Raw genomic sequence first — 24372 nt, 5'->3', positions numbered from 1 at the left:
AAAGATCTTTATTTGTCGGTTTTAAATAGATTTACAAACCATAAGAAAAAAGAAAACAAAAGAAAAAACAAAAACGAAGTACATCAAGTGATCATCAAAATATCCACATGTGCATATCAAGGTAGAGATTGTAAACAGTCTTTTGGAGCCAGAAAAGAACAACTCATTGGGAGACAGTCAGCTCCTTCAGGTCAGGATCACTCAGTTGGAAAAAAGAATCAACAACAAAAAAGGTCTTCTGAGTTTGTCTTTCCTGAGGTGCTTGTTGGTTTCCATGGTTAACAACTGGGAAGTCCCTCAATGATGCCGTCGACCAACCAGAGCTCAGATTAGAGAGGCTGTGAATGGGGGAACGGAGGCTAGAGGGAAGAGGAAAAAATAATACAATATAGAGAGAAAAAGGCCGTTCATGGAATATTTGCTTGAAAAAGATAAAAGAAGTCAATGAATATTAACTGGACAGCTGAAAACCATGATCGAGTCAACAGCTTGACGGGAGTATTGTATGGTTTTAAGTCTCAATCGGGTAATGCTCAACTTTAACTCTCTGAAGTCGGTGTCCAAAGAAATTAATTGGTACATAAATTTGCTTAATGTTTTTCTTCCACGAATAACCCTAGTTTTATTTTTAATTCGGGCCAAGAATCCTATCACCTAATACATAAATATATAGAGATAAAAAAACAAAACAAAACAAAAAAAAAACAATGGCCCCACACCCCAATTTGGGAATAGACTTACAAACAGTAAGAGGGCGAGAAGACAGACAATTCAAATAGCGATTTTATATAATTTGAGTACAAGTCCAGGGGAGAGCCATTTGTCCTTGGAAATAATCCCACACAATCCAATCCCAAAACCACAAACGCATCACAGCAGCATGCCAGAGAGGAACCACATTCTCTTCTCCATGCTCCAGGTCAACGCAACTCTGTTCCCATGCCTCTCCTCTCCGCTTCACCTCCACACTTCTTTCGCCAAACATGTGCGTGATAAGAATCTCAAACATAACACACACAAAAAGTATCTAAATGTTGAAAGCGTGGTTTTAAAATACTATTGATTGATTGCTATCTGAGCGGGGCCACACGGCTACTTGTGACAAAGGCCATTTTCGGGGCAGGTGCGAGTTCTGCCCGTTACATGATGTATGACACGACACCGGGCCACCTGCTGTATTAATGAGAAACCAATCCAACAAATCAAGATGGGGCCGAGCAATCTCCTAAATCATTCACACACCGTCACTGGATCTCCTGTGATGCAACAGGTGAAGGTTCAGATTTAGTTCATTTAATACGGCTGCCGCTCACTGCATCACTGCACACTGTGACCACTAGGGGGCATCTTCAAAGAAGTGCAGCAACTTATTACTCTGCATTTTCTCTCTATTCACTCTGTTGTGGAGGCCTGGTCTTTTCTGCCGTAGAAACATGAAGTGTCACCCAAAACAGGCCGATACAACACACACACACACCAAGTCAAAATCATCTTTATCTAAAGACAATGTTAATCTGAGGGTAATGGCTGCTGGGCTGTAAAACAGCTGAAACTCTGCTGGTTTGACCGTCAAGATGAGCTGGACTGTGTTATCCACACCGGCGGTGAATCCTTGAGGCTCGGACGTACGACCGTTTTCAAAGCGCTGCATATTAAAACTGATACGAGCATGGACTACAAAGCTCGCAAATACAGTACATGGAATAGCAGGAGCAGTGACCTCCAGCAGCTACTTTTAAACCAAATGCATTCAAGCCACTGTGAGCATGAGGCTTTCTCATCAGGTTGTGCACGGCAGTTGGGACAGGGCTGGGAGGCCTCTGCGTGTGTGTGTGTGTGTGCGTGTGTGTAAAGTGATCCATCCTCCCAGCTGGTTCAGCTGCTCCATCCTAGAAACCTCACTCTCCTCAGAATCTGACATGCCAAGCTTATACAATACCAATTTATAATACTCTGGAATCGCTTTATGGCCTGAGATCCTCAAGCTTTGACACGTGCGTGTACCTGCTGTGACTACAGTCTGTCACCAGAGTGATTCAGATCTGAGGGGAGGGGGCAAGCAAACAGCTTTATGAAATGGAACAGTTCCCAGTTCTGAGCAGCACAGGCCCTGGGGGGCTTAAAGGTCAGGGGTGTAGCGTGGCAGAGCTTCAAACAGCCTGCTAATCAGAACACGAACACACACACACACACACACACACACACCCTTTTCTCCACTCTGGAAAGACATGATTATGTATTCCTGCATGTTAAGATGTTTGAGGGAGAGCTCAAACTATACACCCTCCAAACAAGCCCTGTAGTGTTGAGAAAGTATTTTTTCCAGCTCTGAGTCAGTGGAATAAAGATGGTCTCAGAGCGAAATCATTCGCTTTTGGGAAACTGGACCTAAGTGGCAAGGTTGATCGACAGAAAAGTGACAGCAGGTAAGAAAACAAAACCGGATTAAAACGTTATTTTTCCTCCAACACGACAAACCGCCTTTACCATACTCTGACACCACAAGTGTGAATGTGTAACCTCGACTCAGAAAGCAAAAGAAATATCTAAGGAAAACAGAGAGGAAGAGCAAACAGAAACAGACTGTGGCAGAACAGATGATGAAGATGAAGATGTCTGCGGTATGTGGGAATAAAGTTTATTTCCGGGGGGCGTCCAGGGGGGGGCACTAAGAGACTGTCAGGAGTCTTCGGTCCCCGAGTCGTCGTCGTCATAGCAACAGTCCTCGGCGTTGTCCGCATCTCCATCCTCCTCCAGGTCCTCGTCATCATAGTAATCGTCGTAGAAAAGGTTGGAGCCATCGTCGGTGGGCGGAGCGCGCGTGCGGACGCAGTACTCTGCCAGCGTGGTGGGAACCCGGACACCGTCACGCTCTGCATCAGCTTTGGTGGCCAGCACCTGTTTCCTGCACAGGGAGGGCAAATAAAGCATTGTTAAGAGCTGTGCTGTGTGAGCCATTAAAATCTCTCTTTTTTTCCTGCCATTAAATCACTCTCAAAGTTCAGGAAAAGAAAAACAACCCTAGTCATTAGCATCAGAATCTTCCAAATTGATCCAGTATTGTAGTTTCAGCTGACTTCCCGATCAAGGCATTTGGGTTGACTGCCAACGATCAAAATATAAGCTTTAGGATAAAAATATCACAGTTTCCTTTCAATTGAGCCCCCCCTGTAGCCCCATTTGCAGGTATTAAATGAAGAGAAACTCAGAGAGAGAAGTAAAGACATGAGTGAGAAAGTCAGGGTTAGAGCTGACGAGGCCACAGACACTGATGCTGGTACACAGAGTGCCTGCTGGGTACATTAACCACTGATATCCAGGGTGTGTTTGTGCCCACCTGATGATCTCTGCGTATTCTCTGTCCTTGCCCTTGCTGTCCCTCCACTTGCGGTACATGACTGAGGCGTCGACGTTGGCCGGAGAGAATGTGTTGGGCTCGTTAAGGAGAGAGATCACACTCAGCAGAATGGTCCTGGAAAGACAGTGGGCGAGGGAGACCGTGTAGAAAAGATCAGAGAGAGGGAGAGAGGGGAAGAAATGAACCAAACATTTGCAATTGAGGGACAGAGAACAGAAATAGAGTAGTGCTGCCTCTGTGCCCACCTGTGTGTGTATAGGAGACAGTGTAGGAACTAGGAGACCATGGCGGAGACTATCCAAGAGCCTAGCTATCCTAGTCTAGCATCTGGGACACAGTATAGAAGACAGTGCGGGAACCAGTGTAGAAAGCAATATAGGAGCTAGAGGCAGTCTAGCAGAGAGTGTAGGAGACAGTTTAGGAGCTAGGAGGCATTGTATGCGTCTGTGATGGTATGACATTTTTCTTATCACAGTAAAAAAAGCAACTTATAACCCTGGTACTGCTGGTTACAGACAGTGGCGGCGGCACTTTTTTCTGATTCTCCCGACAAAATTCTGAGTCGGGTACAGCACTAGAAATAATTAATAATAATCTGACACACAAAAGAAATCCCCCATATGTTTAATGGGCGGCGTGCAAGGCTGAAGTGACGAGCGGAGCAACTGAAAAGTTTGTTTCTCCAGAAGTCCTTCATAGGATGGAACGCTCGCCGTATTGTGGTAATGCAGTTATCATCACAGACCATCCCAGCCGGGAGACAGTGTTGGATGGAGGAGACAGTAGGGGAAATGCCTAGAAGTTACACACAGTAGAGAGTCTAATAGCTAGGAAACTGTGTAGCAGACAATGGGAGGTATGACCATGTAGGAGTTAGGAGACAAACTAGGAGCTACAAGATGTGTAGGAGTGAGTTTAGTAGCAAAGAGACAGTGTGGGACATTTAGATAAGATTTGTGTCGGACATCATTCATACAGGTTACACATTTGTATATGACAACGTGCCGTTATCTTAATTTCATAAAAAACATACCACAGAGATGATAAATAATGATACTGAATTATTGCTTATCCCTAGTACATAAACCCTGCTTATCAAGCAGCACCTATTTATTATAGAACTTAATTAAAGTTTCTAAGTCTTCCAGCTGAGACCCCAACCCACCCAGGACCTTGCTGTCATCTGTACTTTCTAGCGTCCATGTGAACCCACCGTGCATACGCAGTAACCCTGGGCAGCGCACTTACCAGCCGTGTGCCAGATCTGGAACATTCCCGTCAAACCTTCCAACCGCAACTCTTTGGCCAAAAGGTCAAGGAGGATTATTCTGTATGTCTTAGTGTGCGATAACATGCCCCGCAACCTGATAATAAAACTGTATGACAAATTATATTTGTGAAATGACCAAGACCACAATGGGTCACCATGACCAAGTAACTGATTCACCATTACGAGGGGAACACAGGGTGGTACATCTGGTCCCTAACACTGAGTACAGAACAGTGTGTGTGCGCGCGCCCTTTACACCAACTATCTCCCACCGTCCCTATCAGCTCTGATGTCCTCCGTCATGGGACATGCGGCGCTATTTATATTTAGTTTTGTTGTTAACTTGCTGCAGTCCATAACAGTGATTATACTCCGATATGAGAGTGTGGGTAAGCATTAAAGGAAATGTTCAGTGAGAGAGAAAGAAAGACATAGAAAGCACTTAGGAAACATTACAAGGGCTAAATAAATAAATTGTGTGTGTGTGTGTGTGTGTGTGTGTGTGTGTGTGTGTGTGTGTGTGTGTGTACACACATCTGAAATAAAGGATATGAATTATAAATCGTGTTTGTTTGCAGCATTGCAGGCTGCAGCATTTGGGTAAGGATTCAGAAAGCAGATCTGGTGGATGTTTAAAGCTGTTGTTGCACATTTTAAGCGAATATTCACACGTCTGTAAAGGTTCACTACTGGCAGAGCTGTAAACTAACCATGATAATCTCCTGTGGCAGTGGATAGGACCATCTACTGAAGACCATGCACTGAACAGAGGTTGGTTTTTACAAGGCACGTCTCAAATTTTGGGACGTCTCAAACTGGAGCATTACGCACTATAGAATCCATGTTTTGCTCACCTAACGTTTTGTGTGGGGTTCCATCTTTCTGAAGGGAGCTCTCCACTCTGTGGGTCGTCCACTGGTGGGTGTAAGATGGAGATACACACATCTCCGTTCTAATGGATGGCATGCACGAACAATAAGTACATCATAAGCACAGGGAGGATTTTCACAACTGCAGACTGGATAAAAGTAGAGATCGGCCTGAAAAAAAATCTTAGCGCAGTTAACCAGCAGAGTATGAGAAGAACATTACGTTCAGAAAAAGTACAATAAGTGCCCTAGCATGACAACGTGTGTTTTTGTATATTAAAATAAATCTATTAAGAGAACCTGCCTAGAAGTAAATTGCATGAACATTTGCACAGCAAAGTCATTGTCTTAAGGTTTCAAAATCCTTCTTTAATCTTCCCTTTCCCCGCATTAACAACCACAATACATAATTGAAGTAGATTTAACTGCTGAATGTAGTAGGGGCTCACAGTTTTGAAAGGTGCTTTCATAAATACGCCCTTCTTACACTTGTGTGGGCCACAATCCTCCGGAAATTCTCATTTCATAATCCGAACGGTTGGCTGGCGTGGTTGGCAACACTAATACGACCTTAACTACACTCACTCTGGTCGTTAGATTGTTTACAGCAATTATTGAAACAGGTTGGAATACCTCGTAGATGTTTGGATGCCACATTTTAGTGAGGAACCGGAAGGCAGGAGGGGAGTACGGGTAGTCCATAGGGAATTTGATCCGAGCCTGAGAGACAGAGAGAACACTCATTACCAACGGGAAAGGCAGGGATTGGGTTGTTGAATCTGAGTCTGCACACTTTCTTGAGCGCAGACAAGTCCTGACTGCTTCCCTCGTACGGTCACTCACACTTGGAAGTTTTGTGAGGGGGGAAAAAAAGGCAAGAATCAGTTCTTCCATTTAAAGCTAAATGATGAGTCACTGTAGGACACATGATTTACACATTTTGGGTGATTTACCCTTCACTGCTTCCCTTAATTAAACCCTGGTTGTTTTATAGAATCTACAACTATATGTTTTTGCTGAAACTAGACTTCAGGCAGACACAGACAGACACCCAGGTGTACGTTTGTAATTGAATACAGAGCTTAAAGCAGTGTCACTCACACACACACACACACACACACACACACACACACACACACACACGCACACACGCACACGCCTCCATTCTGAATGCTGTTCTTCACAAAGACCCATTTGGAAAACCTATACAAAGCACGCTGACTAGCCCAAACAGTGAAGAGAAGCAAAACCTTATAATAGTAGCTGTAGTGTCATTGTGGATGCTAGGGAGCTTGCAGTGTATAGTGTAGCTAATGCAGTGTAATAAAACACTGCTGGAAGTGAGGGTGGCTTGTTGCTCTTCAGCTGTCCCTGTATTGCGCAGAGCGCTGTGTAACAACAGGTCGAGTGCTCTGTGTTAAAGACACTGTTGGGGCTGTCCTACCCAGCTGTCATGACGACTCAACGCCCCCCCCCCGCACTTGTGCTTATATATACACACACCCCCACAACGCTATATTAATCCAACTATGAGATGCTTGGTTAGCTTAATGGGGGCTTCTTACAGAGTGGTTGTGTTAGCTGCCAACACGACCCCCCCACCCCCAACACACAAACACCCAGCACACAGCCACCCACTGGTCTCCCATTTATTTTCTGAAAGCACCCACATTTGCTGATTCGGCACAGTCAGCTGGTGCCCGTCGCACTGAGCCAACTGCAAGGGGCCTGGGTGTGGGGCGAGGCTACACTGCTTGTGGGGGTGGGCTACACTGCTTGTGGGGGTGGGCCTGGGATTATGCAAAACAATATAGAAGTACTCATTCTTCTTTATATGAATAGTAGCTTTGTTTGTGCTGCTGCCTAACACTAACATTCTATGGAGTGACCTGTTGGTTGAATAAGTGATTTCATCATGGCCTTTTAAAGAACTGTTCCTAACCATTCTAAATTACCTCTGTACCATCCTGTTCCAAAAATGGGCTGTTTCAGTGGATATTGCTTTAAATGTAAATGAGTAGCTAGGCCCCAAAATCTCTTTCTAAACTAATTTGAAGCGATGGACCTAGCTCATATTAGATCTACAGTGCCTATTTTAAAAGTTTGTTGTAACTTTCACCGGGGTGTCTGGAGCAGCACGGAGCTTGGGAGGTGTACCTGACTGCAGCCTGCAGACTGTGGCGGGATTCAACATCAAATGTTTAATCCAACCCATCATTTTTTTAAATTGGTTTAACTGTTGAATTTGGTCGGCATCGATTCTGATTCGATGCTAGCTGTGAGCGTTGAGTGTCACATTCAGTTTTGTGACAACACATTTTCCAGCTAATCCAAGGTTGTTGTTTTTTTTTTTAATAGTTTATTTAGCTTTAGAAAGAGGATATTTTTCTCAATCCATAAAGGAACACTTAATCCTTCAGTTTACCACAACAATACAAAATCACCACATTTGGAGATACATAGTTTTTACTGGACAGGAAGAGTATGTAAAATTGTAATCTGAGAGAAAAACTTCTAACCATAGCGGTTGAATAAATGTAGTGAAGTAAAAAACACAAAATTTCCCTTTGAATGTAGTGGAAAAGGAGTATAAAGTTGCATAAAATGGAAGTAAATCCAGTTAAGTACAAGAACCTCAAATGTGTACTTAAAGCAACACTATGTAGCTTTGTTTACCTTAAAATACCAGCTTTAGAATCATTTTGATTTGTAATATGGAGAATGCTGCCCCCCGAGGTTTATATCACTCATGTAACTTTCACCAGAAAAAAAATGAAATTTATATAAGCCTTAGGGGATATATATATATATATATATATATCTTTTAAACTGAATCAAAAAGCTGCGTCACAGGGTTGAGCTCATTACGCTCAACCCTGCGGCGACGTCACGCGAACGCGGTGTTGCGGTATTTGTCACAGCCCCAGTTGCATGTGTCGCCCCAATGAGTTGTATTTCAGAATTACATTGTATAGCCTATTTTTCTTTTACCATGTGTGGTGTGGGGATGGTGGGGTTTGAGCAGCCACACCTGGCCTGGGTCTAGGTAATTGGGGCTCAGGATCAGTGTGGCTGGTCACCTGTTGCTCGTTGATTGGTCTAATGCGCAAAAGGTAAAACCTGCATCCCTACACACACTGATCTACTCCGGGGCTTGTTCTATTAAGCCCCCTCTCCACAATAAACTTGTGTTTTCTAAACCCCAGCATCTTTGTCTCTGTGCCGGGGGGGCCCTGAATACGCCACCTGGGTGGCGTGTGGTTGGTGAAACTGCCACACCATGCAATTTTTTTAAATTACTTTTTGTTGTAAAATTATATTTTGTATAACTGGTTGTTAACCGACAATACGAATTCTGATCGATTAATACTGTTAATTATTAACTTCCCTAGTCTGGAAAATAAAATATTTTTGGAAATCAGACTTTTCGAATCTGAGTTTTACACAGTGGTGTAAAAGTGTAATTGCACTCAGAAATTGGGCGCTTAATCCCAAATATACCAAAAGTTACATAGTGCTGCTTTAAGTACAGCACTTGAGTAAATGTACTTTAGTTACATTCCAGGTGCAATGCCATTATTCCAAAACCCCAATAGTCAGAAAAACTTCCCATTGGACATGCCCAAGCCAGCGATGGGGTCCCCGGGACTGATCACCGTGTTTTGGTTTTACGTCTCCTAATGGAACAAATCTGTGCATAACACTTTCCCCATGCCCCCCACCAATAGCGATTTATTTAACCCGCCACGCTGCCCCCTGGTGAGACCCGTTGCTCCGGCCCGGGCCAGAGTGTGTGCTGCTGGCAGAGGTCAGAACACCTGTAGAGTCCGGACGGAGTACCTTCTAGAATAATGCGTTGTGGGAGTCTCTGCCCACAGGTAGGGGTTTAGGGAGGGAGTCTTTCTGGCTGTGCTTTGCCAACATGGTGAGAGTATTTATTATAAGCTTGAACAAAAAGGCTCGCTGGCCACTAGTATCAATAATAAATAATAATGATGATCGTGATGATAATGATGATGATTTCGGGGCAGGAGGAATGGCGTTCCGCTCTGGCTCCTGGTTGGTTGATGAGCCTGTACACCGATCCCCTCTGCAAGACAGAAACATTAAGAAAGCTCCCTGCCACAAGTCAGACCTATTAGTGGGCACTGGTTCGGCTGATTCGAGGCAGCTTTAATTTTACAATTTAATAGTTAAATAAAGATATTAATATAAATTCATGCATCAATTAATCTCACAACACGTAGGCCTGGTATACATAAAAGACCAGTGTATATGCTGACTGTATCCAATGTTATGTTGGTTATACTATAGAATGATTTACTGCTTGGGTTTAGTGAATAATACAGAAAATTAGGAACTTAAAAAAGTGCATACTAAATCGCAATCTTGGTCTAAACAAATAAAATAATAAAAATCGCAATTAAATTATTTTTTCAAATCCGTCAGCCGTAGTTGATACTAATTCGTCTTTCTTTGAAAATATTTGTGGTGGTCTGTGCAGCCAACAACAGAGCAGTTCCCATGCTTAGCTCTTAGCTTCGATGCTAGTGGGTCCAGTGGTGCTCCAGCCGTGGGTGTAGTTACACAGATGGGGGGAGGGTTCTAATTCTACTGTAGTGCAAAATTACATTGTTAAGGCCTGCAAAGCTGAACGGCTTATTTCACGACATGTTTTCTGAAATAGACAGCTCACAAAAAACTGACGGTTGTTTTATTTCACAGTCTGTGTGTTAAGAGCTCATCGAGCTCCACTGGTTACCTGTAGCCGCCCGCATCAAGTTCAAGTCTCTTGTGCTGGCCTACACAGTGATTGCTGGGAATGCTCCCGCCTACTTAAATGCTCTTGTAAGAGCACATGTTGCCCCCCGGATGCTGCGCTCCTCAAATGAGCGTCGCCTGGCTCTGCCGGCCATACAGCCACGGCAATCCAGGCTATTCTCATTTGTAGTTCCACGTTGGTGGAACGAGCTGCCAAAAATGACCAGAGCGGGGACCTCCCTCTCTGTCTTTAAGAAGCACCTGAAGACCCAGCTCTTCAGTGAGTACCTCCTGTCCTAACCTACAATTACTTAGCACTACCTTGCAGTATTTATTGTTACACTAATGTTGTTGTTACACTAATCTCTGTCGCAATGTAGCTTGAATGTTATTCTCCCTTGTAAGTCGCTTTGGATAAAAGCGTCTGCTAAATGACTAAATGTAAATGTAAATAGGCCCATCAGAGACCCAAATGTATGAGTTTAATAGCTTTAAGTTTTGCCACCCAATCTAACTCCAAAGATAACTATGTCCTCATCAGATAACCCTATGTCAATGTCACTGACAAAACATTCTGCCCCTTTTATTGAACTTGGTGATTGACATGATTCAGTCTCCTGAGTAACAGCAGCTCAACCCGATGCCACCGTGCAAACAACCTAGGAAACACTGACACAATGCTCACAGAATGCAGCTCGCAGAAAGAAAATAAAAAAAGAGCAAATAAAAATTGAGGAGCCATGCCAGAAGGTTTGAAGACCCCCTTAGACTTACTTTAGTCCATTGCAACATTTGGCAAATTTACAAGAATGGCAACGGGGGAAAAAAGCCTGGCAGGGGGACGGACACACACACACACACACACACACACACACACACACACACACACACACACACACACACACACACACACACACACACACACACACACACACACACACACACACACACACACACACACACACACACACACACACACACACACAGCGTCATTCTCTGGCGGATAAAAAATAAATAATTAAAATGCTAAAATGGGTCGCCGCACTGCCCCCCAGATTCCCTTGAACAGCTCAAAACACCTATTTCTCAAGTTTTACAGTTTTATGTAGTTGCCGTCTCCTCTACTGTTTTGTTCACAATCACACTGGAACCATGACACCGCCCTTTTCAAACACATTCTTGACGTTGAACCTGACATCAGAAAAAAAACAAAATGGCATTTTGCTTGGCAATGGGAAAGGTGTCAATCGCCTATTTTTAGCAGGCGATAAGCCCACTAATTTTGGTGTGAAAACGGTATCGCAGTTGAGCTCTGTAAATAGAACCCAACTGGCTTAAAATGCTGCAAAATCTGATTGACTGAAACTAGCTCAGCCGTGCAATTTTGTAGTAGTAAAATATCAAAGAAGGCAATTATGTCCCAGCTGGATTGACTTCAAATTAATATGTAGCACAACCTTGTTACTAGTAAATCATTAGTAAAAAAAATATTAAGAAAGATGAAATCCTCCCACCTAAGTGAAGGAAAAGAAACCCTGCACTTTGTGTATTCAATAACAATGTTTAATATGCATCTTTATATTGCAAAAACATGAAATTGCATTGAGTCTACACCTAAATAAAATGTGTCAATTGGAACTGAAAATGTTTGTACTGCAATACTTACTTTTGATTAAATTAAAAAGTTTTCCAAAACCGAGAACTTATTTATTTTTATTACCTGCTCAGACTGACCGGCCATGCCACACTCATTTACCCTTTTCCAAACTACAGCCCCGCCGGCTTGCTCCCTCTCCCTCTCTCTCCCTCTCTCTCCCTCTCTCTCCCTCTCCCTCCCTCTCTCTCCCTCTCTCTCCCTCTCCCTCTGAAGGGAGTACTGAAACCCCTGACCTTCTCATCCATGTGACACCAAGAGACCTGCTCCAATTGGATAAATGGAGAGAGAGAGGCTTCGGGAGAGAAGGAGAGAGAATGGCAGTGCAACAAGGCTGAGAGAAATCTGGCACCAGCAAGAAGTAAGGCAATTACCTCCTGAACAGGAGGACAGAAAATAGACAAAACTGAGAAAATGGGGGAGGGGGGCAGGGTCTTGGCAGACAGATTATAATGCTGCTCACTGGCTTCACTTGCATTAGACCTGAACACAAGATTTCCCATTATCTATTTCAACACATATATAAATATCAAATCGGCCTACAAACGTTTTTTAAATATATCCACTCTATTTTTCAACACATTAACACATAAACAAACACACACCCATGCTGCAGGCTGCCTCCACAACACTTCGATGGGAGATTGCTCTGCTGAGCAGTTTTGAAATGACAAGCAGGAAAAGCATTCTTAGAGGAAGTGTTGCTTCAGAAACGGCAGCTCTGTGCCTCTCTGTGGTTGTATGCGCACGTGTGTTTGTGTGTGTGTGTGTGTGTGTGTGTGTGTGTGTGTGTGTGTATACACACGATAGTCGATGAGGCTAGCGGAGGGAAAAACAGGATCTATGACTCACAGAAAGTGCTAGCCTCAGCATGTTTTTTCCAACAGGCTCAGAATCAGCAGCGTCAAAAGGTGACTCTTGTGAGAAAGTATGATGTAGAAATAACAAAAGAATACACCTGAAGCACTACCAGGCCACACAGAATGACCCCCTCTTCCTGATGAAAATCATTGTTGGTATCTGGAACCAAAACTTTGCATAGTCCCCCGGCCTGAGAGCACCCCTACTCCTTCTGTACTACTGTAAAGTGCTAATGAAAGGGGAAAGAAATTCCTTGAGTACACATCAGTGTACCTCATATACACCCAACCACAAACAAAAAGGAAAGGAGTGGGTCCCTGAAACCATTCCGCCTTACGCCAACCAAGGCTCATTAACCAATCTCTCCGAAAGTAAGAAGCTGGAGAATAAGAAGTCGTGTGTTCGAAGAGAACACAACCACCTGAAACCAGGGCCAATGAAGGGGGAAGAAAACACATCGCCATTGACCGCCCAAAACACCATTAGCCCAATATCAGAGCCTTCCAGCCAGGCATCTCGCTTCCATGAAGATGGTGAGAACAATGCAGAGAGAGAAATATCCAACACAGCACAAAATCAGAACAGGCATCAAAGAAGGCAGCATGATTAAGACAACAGAGAACATAACCTTCCCTTTCAACATGCACAAAAAAGAACACAAGTTTAACAAATGTGAATAAGAAATTGATATGGATTCCAAGTGTGATGTTACAAAGTAATTTAAGTCCCTGTGGTATGTGCAAATTGTCACTCATCAACTAAACATAGTTAAAAAAAAATCTAACCTATAGTGATAAGTGCAACCAATTTCATTGTAGTTTTGCGGCTCTAGTGTAAATACCAAGCCAGCAGCCCGTGAGAAAGCATGCAGGCACATGACCAGGGCTTAGGGGAACTGTTAGAAAGAGTTTTTTGACGCCACGTCTGCAGGGGCCCCAAATCTCAACTCTGCACAGCAGGTTCTACTTTCACATGGGCCCCTAGGGCCACCATTGGCCAACAGCAGCTCTGGGTTCTTCTCCTCCTTACACTGTATCCACCCCGCTCTCTTTTCCTCGAGACAGCTCTTGTTTCTCTGCGATACAGCCAGAGGGAGAAACATGACTCCTGAAGCCCAGGCAACAGCAGGACTGGCACTATTAAGTAGGGCTGGAGCCCCCACACCCCATGACAGTAGGAACACACACACACCCACACCCACACCCCCCCACACACACACACCCCCACACACACACACACACACACACACACACACACACACACACACACACCCTCTGTCAATAGCCCAATGTGGTACTGATATCTTTATCTACATCATAACTATAAAAAGGTCCAAAGTGATTTTTGCCACTGGTCCAGCTAGTTCCCAGTTATGTTTAATCTTTTCATTTATAAAAACACCTAGCACACAACTTCAGTAAGCTTTGTAAGTAACTAAAATGCAAAGAAAAAAAAAGTAATTTGCTGTGAAACTACAATATTGCCAGGCTGCTGAACAAACACGGTGGAGTGACAAATTAAAGGACCCCTCCCCATCAGTCGCAGAAGACCGCAGCCCTGTCCCAACCGAAACAAACGGCATAGCTTCTGTCCAACGTCATCAACGCAAAACCGTCTTTTGATTTAAGCTGACCTTGAGGATTTCATGCAGGCTTTTCTTCACTGCAGTGTACCTTCCAATTCTCTTCTGGTTTATGTCATCAAAATGGAGCAGAACTCATAAAAAGGTACTGTACCCAAAAGCCCTTGAACCTGGAGAAAGGAAGAACTCCATTTTCTTTGGCCTTGCAGAGTGAGGCCAAGGAAACCAATTACAGGGCAATACGCCCTGAAACAAGAGATACCACTTATTCCCTCTGAAAAACACCTGTCTGAGAGCGTCTGGCAAGCTAGGGGGCTGCATCCGCCATACAGACCTGCCAAGAGCAACCAACAGGATTGCTGATTAATGAAAAAAAAGACAAAAACAAAACAAAAACAAAAAAAAAACAGGGAAGAAAAAAAGAAAACCAATAAAAAGTAAAGGTGGCAACAGATAAGAATGATGTGTTCCAATGGCTACCTCTAGTTAAACCATTCTGAAGTTGACAAGGCAAATCAAAAGAGTGATAGAGCCCAAAGGCTCAGGCAGCTGCAGACAATAGATGTTTGGCTTCTTTCTTTTTCTGACCACCCTTTTTAAAGGTTAATGAACTCAAGATTGAGCAGTAGTGGAAAAGCAAACTTACCTGTCCCTCAAGGCAGCTACAATAACAAACGAAATTATTGTAACCAAAAACATTCAGCAACAGATAACAGCAGAGCAGTTTGGCAGGAACAGTGAGGTACAGTATGACTTGAAAAAAAAAAACATTGTTAAAACATAAGTCTCTCTTTTCAGTCAGGATATGGTGAACTGGTTGGAGAGCTCACTGGGAACATGAGTCATAGCCAGGCGGTGGATTTCACAACCAAGCTGTGCATTCCTGGCCCAACACTGGAATCTTATACACACCAAGCCAGAACCAGGACTCTGTTTGCTTCAATGGAAAGGGTGTAACACAGTACGCACCCGATACCCCAAGTAGGGACTAGACTAGCAAGCCTAACCAGGGCCTAAATCCTGTTTTTTTTTTTGTTGTTGTTTTTTTAACTCACATGGTAAATCCTAGAGGCCAAAGCAACTGGCTCATCTAGATGTGTGATTTGAAAACATTTGCTATGCCGTGGGCACACGACCCAACTTTCAAAGTAAACAGATCGCTGTACTGTTCACCCTACACAACTTTCTGTCTTGTGAACGGGAATCTTGCAGTTGGTTTTATATTACATGACTGAACTGCGACATGGGGTCCACCCATTACACAATCTTTAATGAGGCGGAATCTGGTGAAGGAATCTGTCAGGTCTCCAAACTAAGTTTTGTCATGAAAAAACACACCAGAAGTGACACCGGAAATGACGCGATACCATACGCGGGACAAGATTACATTTTTTATTATATTCTTAAACACTGTAAAAAATTTAATAAAAGCAGAATTTAAATAAGAAATATTATAAACCAAAGCAAATGAAAATAGGTATGTTGTGCGATTCTGGCTGCTGCTCCAGCGCACTCATATCTCGACATAAGCAGTAGACCAGAATTACAATAAAAATGTCCTTTTCTCTGCAAGTATTGTGTTAAACCTGGTTGCTAAATCAACCTGTTAATTATTTACTTGTCTATACACCGCGTTCAAAATTATTTATATTTAAGTGTCATAAACATTTAATTTTGCTTTTCAATTAAACTCATGGATGGTGTTGTGACTCAGGGCTCTTTGAATCACTGAAATCAATTTCAGACACCTGTGATAATTAGTTTGCCAGGTGAGCCCAATTAAAGGAAAACTACTTAAGAAGGACGTTCCACATTATTAAGTAGGCCACAGGTTTCAAGCACAATTGGAAAGAAAAAGGATCTCTCTGCTGCTGAAAAGCATCAAATAGTGCAATGCCTTGGACAAGGTATGAAAACATTAGATATTTCACAAAAACTTAAGCGTGATCATCGTACTGTGAAGAGATTTGTGGCTGATTCAGAGCACAGACGGGTTGGTGCAGATAAAAGCATAATGAGGAAGGTTTCTGCCAGACAAATTCATGGGATTAAGAGAGCAGCTGCTAAAATGCCATTACAAAGCAGCAAACAGGTACTTGAAGCTGCTGGTTCCTCTGGAGTCCTGCGAATCTCAAGGTGTTGGATCCTCCAGAGTCTTGCAGTTGTGCATAAACCTACTATTGGGCCACCAATAGGGGTGAGGTGGCGGAGTCATGTTTTGGGCCGGAATCATGGGGAGAGAGCTGGTAGGCCCCTTTAGGGTCCCTGAAGGTGTGAAAATGACTTTGGCAAAGTATATAGAGTTTCTGACTGACCACTTCCTTACATGGTACAAAAAGAAGAACCATGCCTTCCGTAGCAAAATCATCTTCATGCTGCAAAGAATACCTCTGTGTCATTGGCTGCTATGGACATAAAAAGAGAGAAACTCATGGTGTGGCCCCCATCCTCCCCTGACCTCAACCCTATTGAGAACCTTTGGAGCATCCTCAAGCAAAAGATCTATGAGAGTGGGAGGCAGTTGGCATCAAAACAGCAGCTCTGGGAGGCTATTCTGACATCCTGCAAAGAAATTCAAGCAGAAACTCTCCAAAAACTCATAAGTTCAATGGATGCAAGAATTGTGAAGGTGATATCAAAGAACGGGTCCTATGTTAACATGTAACTTGGCCTGTTAAGAGGTTTTTGATTGAAATAGCTTTTGATTTCAGTAAATATGACATCCTAATGCTGCAAATTCAACAAATGACCATTTTCAGTTCTTTACTGTTGTGCATAATAATTTGGAACAGTGCATTGAGTTTTTTATTTTTGAAAAAAATACTGTTATCATTGGGAGGTTTGTTCAATAACATTTGAATTATACCCTAATGGTTGATGACTTGAAAATTATACTGACTGTCTTTTGCATCAACTATTAAGGAAAATCAGAGAAAAATATCATTTGCATAATAATTTGGAACGCGGTGTACTGTTTCACTCTTATTCATTTTGTTTGCTTACATTTGAAAGACCCTGACCTATATTTTGTCTAATACCCAGAAGCAGAACCTCAGCTTCTTCATTGGAAGGGAAGGGTTCATCATCTTTGACAGCTTGCTCAGTGTGTTGTTCTTGGGCATTAAGGATAATAGCTATTGGTTGCTGACAAAGTAAATACAAATCTAGACAAGGCAATGTTCTCATAAACATTTCTCATAAATGGAAAAAGGAACTCATGAAAGGGTAACCACTCTGACTATATACCTTTTGGTCAAATCCTTTGCTATAATGAATGGGTTTTAAGCACATTTGGATATATCAACATGAAGTCAATGCAGTACGCTTCTGGTCCGCAATGACAAGTGCTGCGCTCCGATAACTTCTGCCATCTGGTAAAGTTGTATCGCAAAAAACACTGAAAATTCACTCACAATTTTTCCAAATCATAGCACCAAAAGTTAGTTTGATATACATTAGCCTTTGATTCGGCTTGAATTTACTTTGTTAACTACTTGTTCGTGTTCGGTGTTTCCGAGCTTGTGTTTGTCTCAAGTACGGACCGTACAATCCAACCTTTGCTGAATTGTACTTCAAAATCCACCGTTATCGGTATGTCTTTTTTCTTCCGGCTCTCACGAGTGTGTTGGTGAGGCTCTGCGAACTTGGGACAACAACAAACCTTAGTCATAGGTGACCATCACCTGCCACGTCAGGCTTAGAAGGCTAGCCACAATAGTGCGTTTACCTGGGGCCAGAGCACAGACACAGACATTGAAACTAATCTTAAGCTGCTTTCACACTGCAACCCTGAATTATCCTGACATTAGCCGGAGGAGCTGTGTGTGTGAACGAAACGTCTCAATCCTTTGTACCGGACATATTCAGACTATACCCAACCAGCGCCCGAGAACAAAGTCTGCGTAATGTCCACAGTGGTATGTGTGAACAGAGAAGGTAATTGTCCAAATCATTCACAGTGAGCGTGTCGTTGACGTCTCTATCATGCGGCAGCTATTAACCTTTGTGTGGATCTTCGTGCATGGAGTGTAGCTGCTTCGTACTCCTTTCTGCTTTCGTTTACATTCCTTTTCACCCTTTTGTTTATAATACATGAAGTATCAACGCCAAAACAGATAAGTCAGTAGCCTCGTCCACCATCTTGGGTGTGCTAAAACTCAGCATAATTGCATCACGTCCTGCCTCCTGCACGCTCTTCCCAGGCTCCGCCCCTCCATACATATTCTGAATGTAATGTAGCAAATGCGGTCCCCCTGTTCCAGAAGTGCAGGATTTATTATTTACAAGTGAAGTATTTACACAAAAACATCCAGTTTTTATTCAATTAAGTCCTATTACAACAGAAAGAAACAGGGAGAAGTGCGTCCAGACAGTCGGGACACAGGTTTTTCGGAACAGTATGGAGTAAGGACTTGGACAGTCCAATGTAATTTATTCAAGTTGAATTGAAACAAATGAAAATAAATAGATCTAAAATAAAAAGACATTTACAGGAGCCTGCGCACTCCGCTGTATGAAGGCGAAACAAAAAAAGCTAAACGCTGTTCCAAGTCAGAAACTAAGGAAACCTAATAAATCGAAATCTTTTTCTATGAGATTATATATTGCTATATTATAATCACAAGATTTGCATATGAGCGGTGGGTATGTAAGGGGAGTCCGGGCACCTGCCCTATGGACCCTACGGTGCCCTATCATGAGAGCTTTTTATTTCATATTAATGGGTATTGAGCCTCATGAACTTCGCACCTCAGCGCAGATGCGATGTGCGCACAGCAGCTCCGCTATGCTGCTCCATTTGCCCAGAGCGGCAAAATGCCTAGAACCTGAGCTGGCGGGCCATGTGCCTTTTCTTTTTCTATGAGCACAAGCCCCTCAAAGTCTCTGTGTACACATGGTAAAGTGCACTTTTTCAATAGACACTGTTTCAATACTCAGATCTTTCCTGGCGGATAAAAAAAAAAAAAAAAAAAAAAAAAAAACAAACAAACAAACAATCTGTCATCAATGTCAAACGCGATTTGAACGAAAATCGGCCCAAGCCTACTTTGTAGATAACTGACCTGTTTGTCATGGCTGTTTCTAGTGCTTGCCAGCACTCTAAGATTAGTTTCAATGTTGGGTACTCTGGCCCCAGGTAAACACACTACTGTGGATGGCCTAAGCTTGACGTGGCTGGGGATGGAGAGCGGCTGCCCACTGCTCCTAGGTATAGGATGGGTCAAATGCAGAGAAGGAATTTCCCCCACAGGTATTAAAGTGTAAGAAATAAAATAAATAGTCCTGTGTGGCATATTTAATCATCCCTCCTCTCATCCCTGTTTAAATTCTGTTGGTCATAATTCTCAGACGGTTTTGTCTCCTAATCAGTGTGTGTAGAATACCTGGCATTTCCTTCCAGATACAGTCTGGCAATCTTACTAAAGTTTACACCAGGTAGGGAATGGGAATGGAAGGCATCGATCAGCCTACTCTAATGAAAATTGGTCTAATGAATATCAGATCCCTCCCCTCAAAAGCCTTGATAGTTAATGATTTGATCAGAGACCAAAATCGCATTATGATGAGTCGAAGCTTGGGCCGATATTTGATATAATTGAATACAGACATATTTGCCACCGTATGCAATATTTTCACAGTATCGAAATATCCCCACCCCATCCGTCCATGGGACCACAGGGAATGCACGGACGAAGCTATTTACTTGCCGGTGTAGGTGGACGTATATGCGCAACAGCAAGGCCGTCACTGTTCACATGGTGAACAGCCGATCCTTTCCACGCGCACTTTACATGAACGCCCACAAAGGATCCGTTCTCTGTGATCCGGCATTAATGGTTCACCGTTTTGCCAAAGAGTTTGTAGCTGCTTTAATTAACATGTCACTTAAATCCAATTTTGGTCAAATCAAAACAAATATGGCAATTAGGTCAAAATAAATAATGTTTGTGGTGTTGTCTGTCTTCGTCTGGACGTCCCGTTGAATATTTACCGTGTGCTTTGGGTCAGAACTTAAATATCCCCCCAAAAAAAGGCTAAACTATGATGTGCGTGTGCGCGAAGAGAAATAAACCAATCTGCAAAATTTTATATCTAAATGATCACGTCTATTTTATTTCGACATCGAGGAAAAAGATATGTCGTAATTATCATTATCGTTTTATCACTTAGCACTTATCCAAATTGTGCTTGGAGGGAATTATTTTCAGAGGACATTATGACCGGAGAGATTCAAAAAGATATTGGACTTCAACAGGTCAAAAACTGGATAACGGAAACGCTGAGTGAGTAAGAGCCCGGGGGGGTGCACAGACAGATCTTTTTTTTTTTTTTTTTTAACTGTTTAACTGGAAGTATTAAATCAGTCATAATTCTTATTGTTTATTTTGGATACCACCCAAGTCTAGATGGGTCTATGTGAGACTTGGTTAAAACCAAATGATTTCTTACCACTAAACAAAGTTTCTCCACCAAACTATGTTAGCTCCCATGTTGCATGTCCATCAAAGAAAAGTGGTGGCATTGCCCTTATCTCTAAATCTAATCTTAACTTCAATCCTAAATTGAACAATGACTTCCAAAGATTTGAGGTTCTTGTTATGGGGTCCTCAACATCACTGCCCATTTACCTAATAGTGATCTACCCTCCTCCTGGCACCTACTCGAGTATCTTAGATGCATTCTCTGACTTTGTTTCTGGCAGTGAAGCATTCAGATATTATATTTATTATGGGTGACTTTAATATTTACGTGAAATCCTCGTCTGGACTCCTTAGCAGGGCATTCCAGACAATAAGTGATAATAATACATGAAGTGACACATAATAATGCTAACACGATTGACCTTGTACTAACCCGGGCATTGATGCATCTTATGTAGTGGTTCTCCCCGATACCTCACAGTTGTAGTGCAGAAAAACAGAAAACATGCTTACTTGCTCCCACTCACTGGAAAGCTCATAAAGAAATGTTTCCAATTTTAGGATCCTCTATTGTTAACATCAACTCATCTCTCTCTTCTGGAACTGTGCCTATGGCTTTTAAGATAGCCTTGACTTGACCCTTACTTAAGAAAAACCAACCTTGACCCTGAGAATCTAAGCAACTACAGGCCAGTCTCAAATCTCCCCTTCATCTCCAAAATTTTTGAGGTTACTGATCACATGTCCTCCAGTGATCTCTTTGAATTATTTCAGTCCAGATTCAAAAGCACTGTACTCCACGAGACAGTCCTCACAAAAGTAGTTAATGATCTTTTATTAGCAATGGACACTGACACCTCATCAGTAGTACCATTACTCTACCTCAGCGCTGCTTTTGATACTGGTGATCACAACCTACTGCAAGATGTTGGGGTAAATTATATTGTAATGTTGGGGTCCCGCAGCGATCGGGAGTTGCTCCTTTGTTGTTTAGAATCTATATGTTTCAACTTGGAGATATCATACGCAAATATGACATTAGCTTTAATTGTTATGCTGATGATAAGAAACTGTACATGCCCTTCAAACAAACTCAACTGTGCAATTGTCGTACTCCAGGGGCATGTCTTGTTGAAATTAAACAGCGGATGTCTTGTAATTTTTTGCTTTTTGGGTCTGACAAAACCGAGATGCTGGTTATTGGTCTTGCCAGACACAAACACCTGTTTAAGGATACCCTCTGACCTTTGACAACTGTAATATTACCCAAAGTAACTGAGCAAAAGATTTAGGAGATATAATTGATCCCACTCTCTTTTCAACGGCATATTAAGAACATTGCCAGAACTGCATTTTTTCCCCCAACTTTTTCCCACCACAATATTGCCAAGACACGGTCCATTCTATCCATGAGTGATAAGGAGACCATAGTCCAAGCATTTGTAACATCCCGCTTAGTTTATCATAACATGTTGCTCTCTAGCCTTCTGATGTCTAGTACTAAAAGCCTCCAGTTTATACAAAACACTGTGGCAAGAATCTTGACCAGGACTAGAATTTTTTACCATATTACTCCTATACTGGCCACCTTGCACTGGCTTGCTCCTGGTTTACCTCAGATGTGACTTCAAGATTTTGCTACTTACCTATAAAATACTACACAGCCTAGCAACTTCCTATCTGACTTAGTAGTACCTTATGTACTACCCTGAGCATTTCACTCACAACATTGATCAATATTCAAGAAGTTATTTGTCACATACATATACATACGGTCACACATGTATACATAACATGCTGATCTTTAGGCGGTTCTGGGAGTTAAAAAGAAGTCTGCAGGCTCCGGAGCATTCTCACTCCGGGCCCCAATACTCTGGAACACCCTCCCTGCAGAAATCAGAGCTGCTATTGCTGCAGAAATCTTTAAATCAAGACTGAAGACTGAATTTAACAGTCTCGCATTTGGTTAACCACACCCATCCTGTTAACTTGCCTCTCACCCTGCCTTTACCCATTTGCACTGGTAAATGACGTCTGGATATTAACCCACTGTGTTCTACCTCCCCTGCGAGCATAAGGAGGATGTTGGACAAGCTTTAGCTTGTTGCTGTGGTCATGAAGCCAGGGTCAAACCCTTTCCAGATGTGGAGGATACTGCTCCAACCAACCTGGACCAGACGTTGTCCACTTCCCTGGGCGAGTCTACCTGCGGCGCTCTCCACCAGCAAATAGACTCAAATAGACTGTTTAATTTCAACATTGCACAGTATAGAAATAAAATAACCAATGATTTTTCATACTGATGTTGCCCACTCTGCACCCACTGCAGCCTCCTCATCTTAGAATGGGGATTCCTCCTTCTCTGGCCCCTTCTCAAGGTTTCTTCCTTTTCCCACCCAGAGGGGTTTTCTGGGAGTTTTTCATTGCCCGGATGGGATTCAAACTAGGGGATGTCGTTGATTTCTATGTGAAATGTGGGTTTTGCCCTTTGAGATTGTATTGTGATTCAGGGCTAAAAAAAATAAACTTGTACTTGGATGAGGGTTTGATTCCTGCCATTGTTGAGTGTGTAGCCATAGTTTAAACTGAACTCTGTGATTGTTCTCTTTTTATTTGTTTTGAGCTTTTTATATCGATGCTTTAAATCGTCTTTGCTATTATATAATGACTTTTATGCCTTATGTTAAGCACCTCGCGTACAAATAAACTTGCCTTGCCCACGGTTTGCCGGCCTGGATAGACAAAGGAGACAGTGGGATGAGCTGATTATTAACGCTGTTAATGAAAAGCAGCTCTTCGTTTCATTGCCAAAGTTAGACTGTATCCAGATGAAACCATGTACAGGAGCTTAATGAGTTGTCACACTGACCACATTATCCACCAAACTAGTTATCCAACAAAGACAAAAATAGATCCTCAAATAGTTAAAATTCGGGTTTGAAAACATTATTCCATACCCTTGGAATCACATAAGTTAACTGAAGTATACAAACACAGGGAGAATATTGGAAAAAATAAAGAAATGCCTGAAAGAAAATGAACATTATTAACTTAAACACTCTGACTGGGCGCGATTATTTACTGCTATCGGGCAGCAAATGAAGTATTTCCCCTTTAAAACAAACAGATGATTCCAACTATGTTGGCCAGCTGAAGAACAATAGACTGGTCGCTAGCTAACAGTAGCTCCTCACCTTAAAATATCCGCCCTCGTAGTGGGTGTTCGGGGGTCCGAATATCGCCACTTCCCAGTTGTACATGTCCGACTCGTCCACCAGAGTTATCTTGAAGCCTTCCACCGGCTCGTCCTGGAGACTCTTCATCTCCAGCATGAGAGCTTTCTGGGAGCTGGCTGCATGCTGAGCCATGTTCCACCACGGTCCGGTGTGGATAAAACAGCAAGCCTCACAAAGCTAGCTCGGTGTCTCAAACAACAAAACGGAGAACCCCTTCGGTCCGCTAACTGTTCTCTAATCCCCCCTGCGAGCGCAGTCGAATGCCCCCCGCGAGAGTCTATTCTCCTGGAGTCGAACAACCTCGTCGGAACTACGGAGACCCACCAAGCCCGACGACCCCCCAATTGAACACGGACCAA

At 42.8% G+C, this 24372-nt stretch overlaps 1 protein-coding gene across 1 annotated transcript; it reads right to left on the bottom strand.

The window, feature by feature from the left end:
- cdc34a (cell division cycle 34 homolog a) lies at nucleotides 1-24372 on the bottom strand. The gene is made up of 5 exons (XM_080011097.1): nucleotides 23972-24372; nucleotides 6131-6217; nucleotides 5483-5580; nucleotides 3338-3472; nucleotides 1-2905 (listed from the first exon to the last, which is right to left on the bottom strand). Exons 1-5 carry the CDS (start codon nucleotides 24143-24145, stop codon nucleotides 2680-2682), a joined length of 720 nt encoding a protein of 239 aa, XP_079867223.1. The 5' UTR covers nucleotides 24146-24372; the 3' UTR covers nucleotides 1-2679.

This window comes from Zeus faber, assembly GCF_960531495.2.
Source record: "Zeus faber genome assembly, chromosome: 1".
NCBI lineage: Eukaryota > Metazoa > Chordata > Actinopteri > Zeiformes > Zeidae > Zeus > Zeus faber.
Note: the sequence above shows the minus strand (reverse complement) of the source record. Positions and strands in the feature narration are given on the sequence as shown.

Excerpts from the sequence above, each read along its gene's own strand:
- cdc34a (XM_080011097.1), bottom strand. The coding sequence starts at position 24,145 with ATGGCTCAGCATGCAGCCAGCTCCCAGAAAGCTCTCATGCTGGAGATG. Across the intron at positions 3,473-5,482 it reads AACCCCACACAAAACGTTAG|GACCATTCTGCTGAGTGTGA; the intron begins GTGAGCAAAACA and ends CTGTCTTTCCAG. Across the intron at positions 2,906-3,337 it reads GAATACGCAGAGATCATCAG|GAAACAGGTGCTGGCCACCA; the intron begins GTGGGCACAAAC and ends CTCCCTGTGCAG.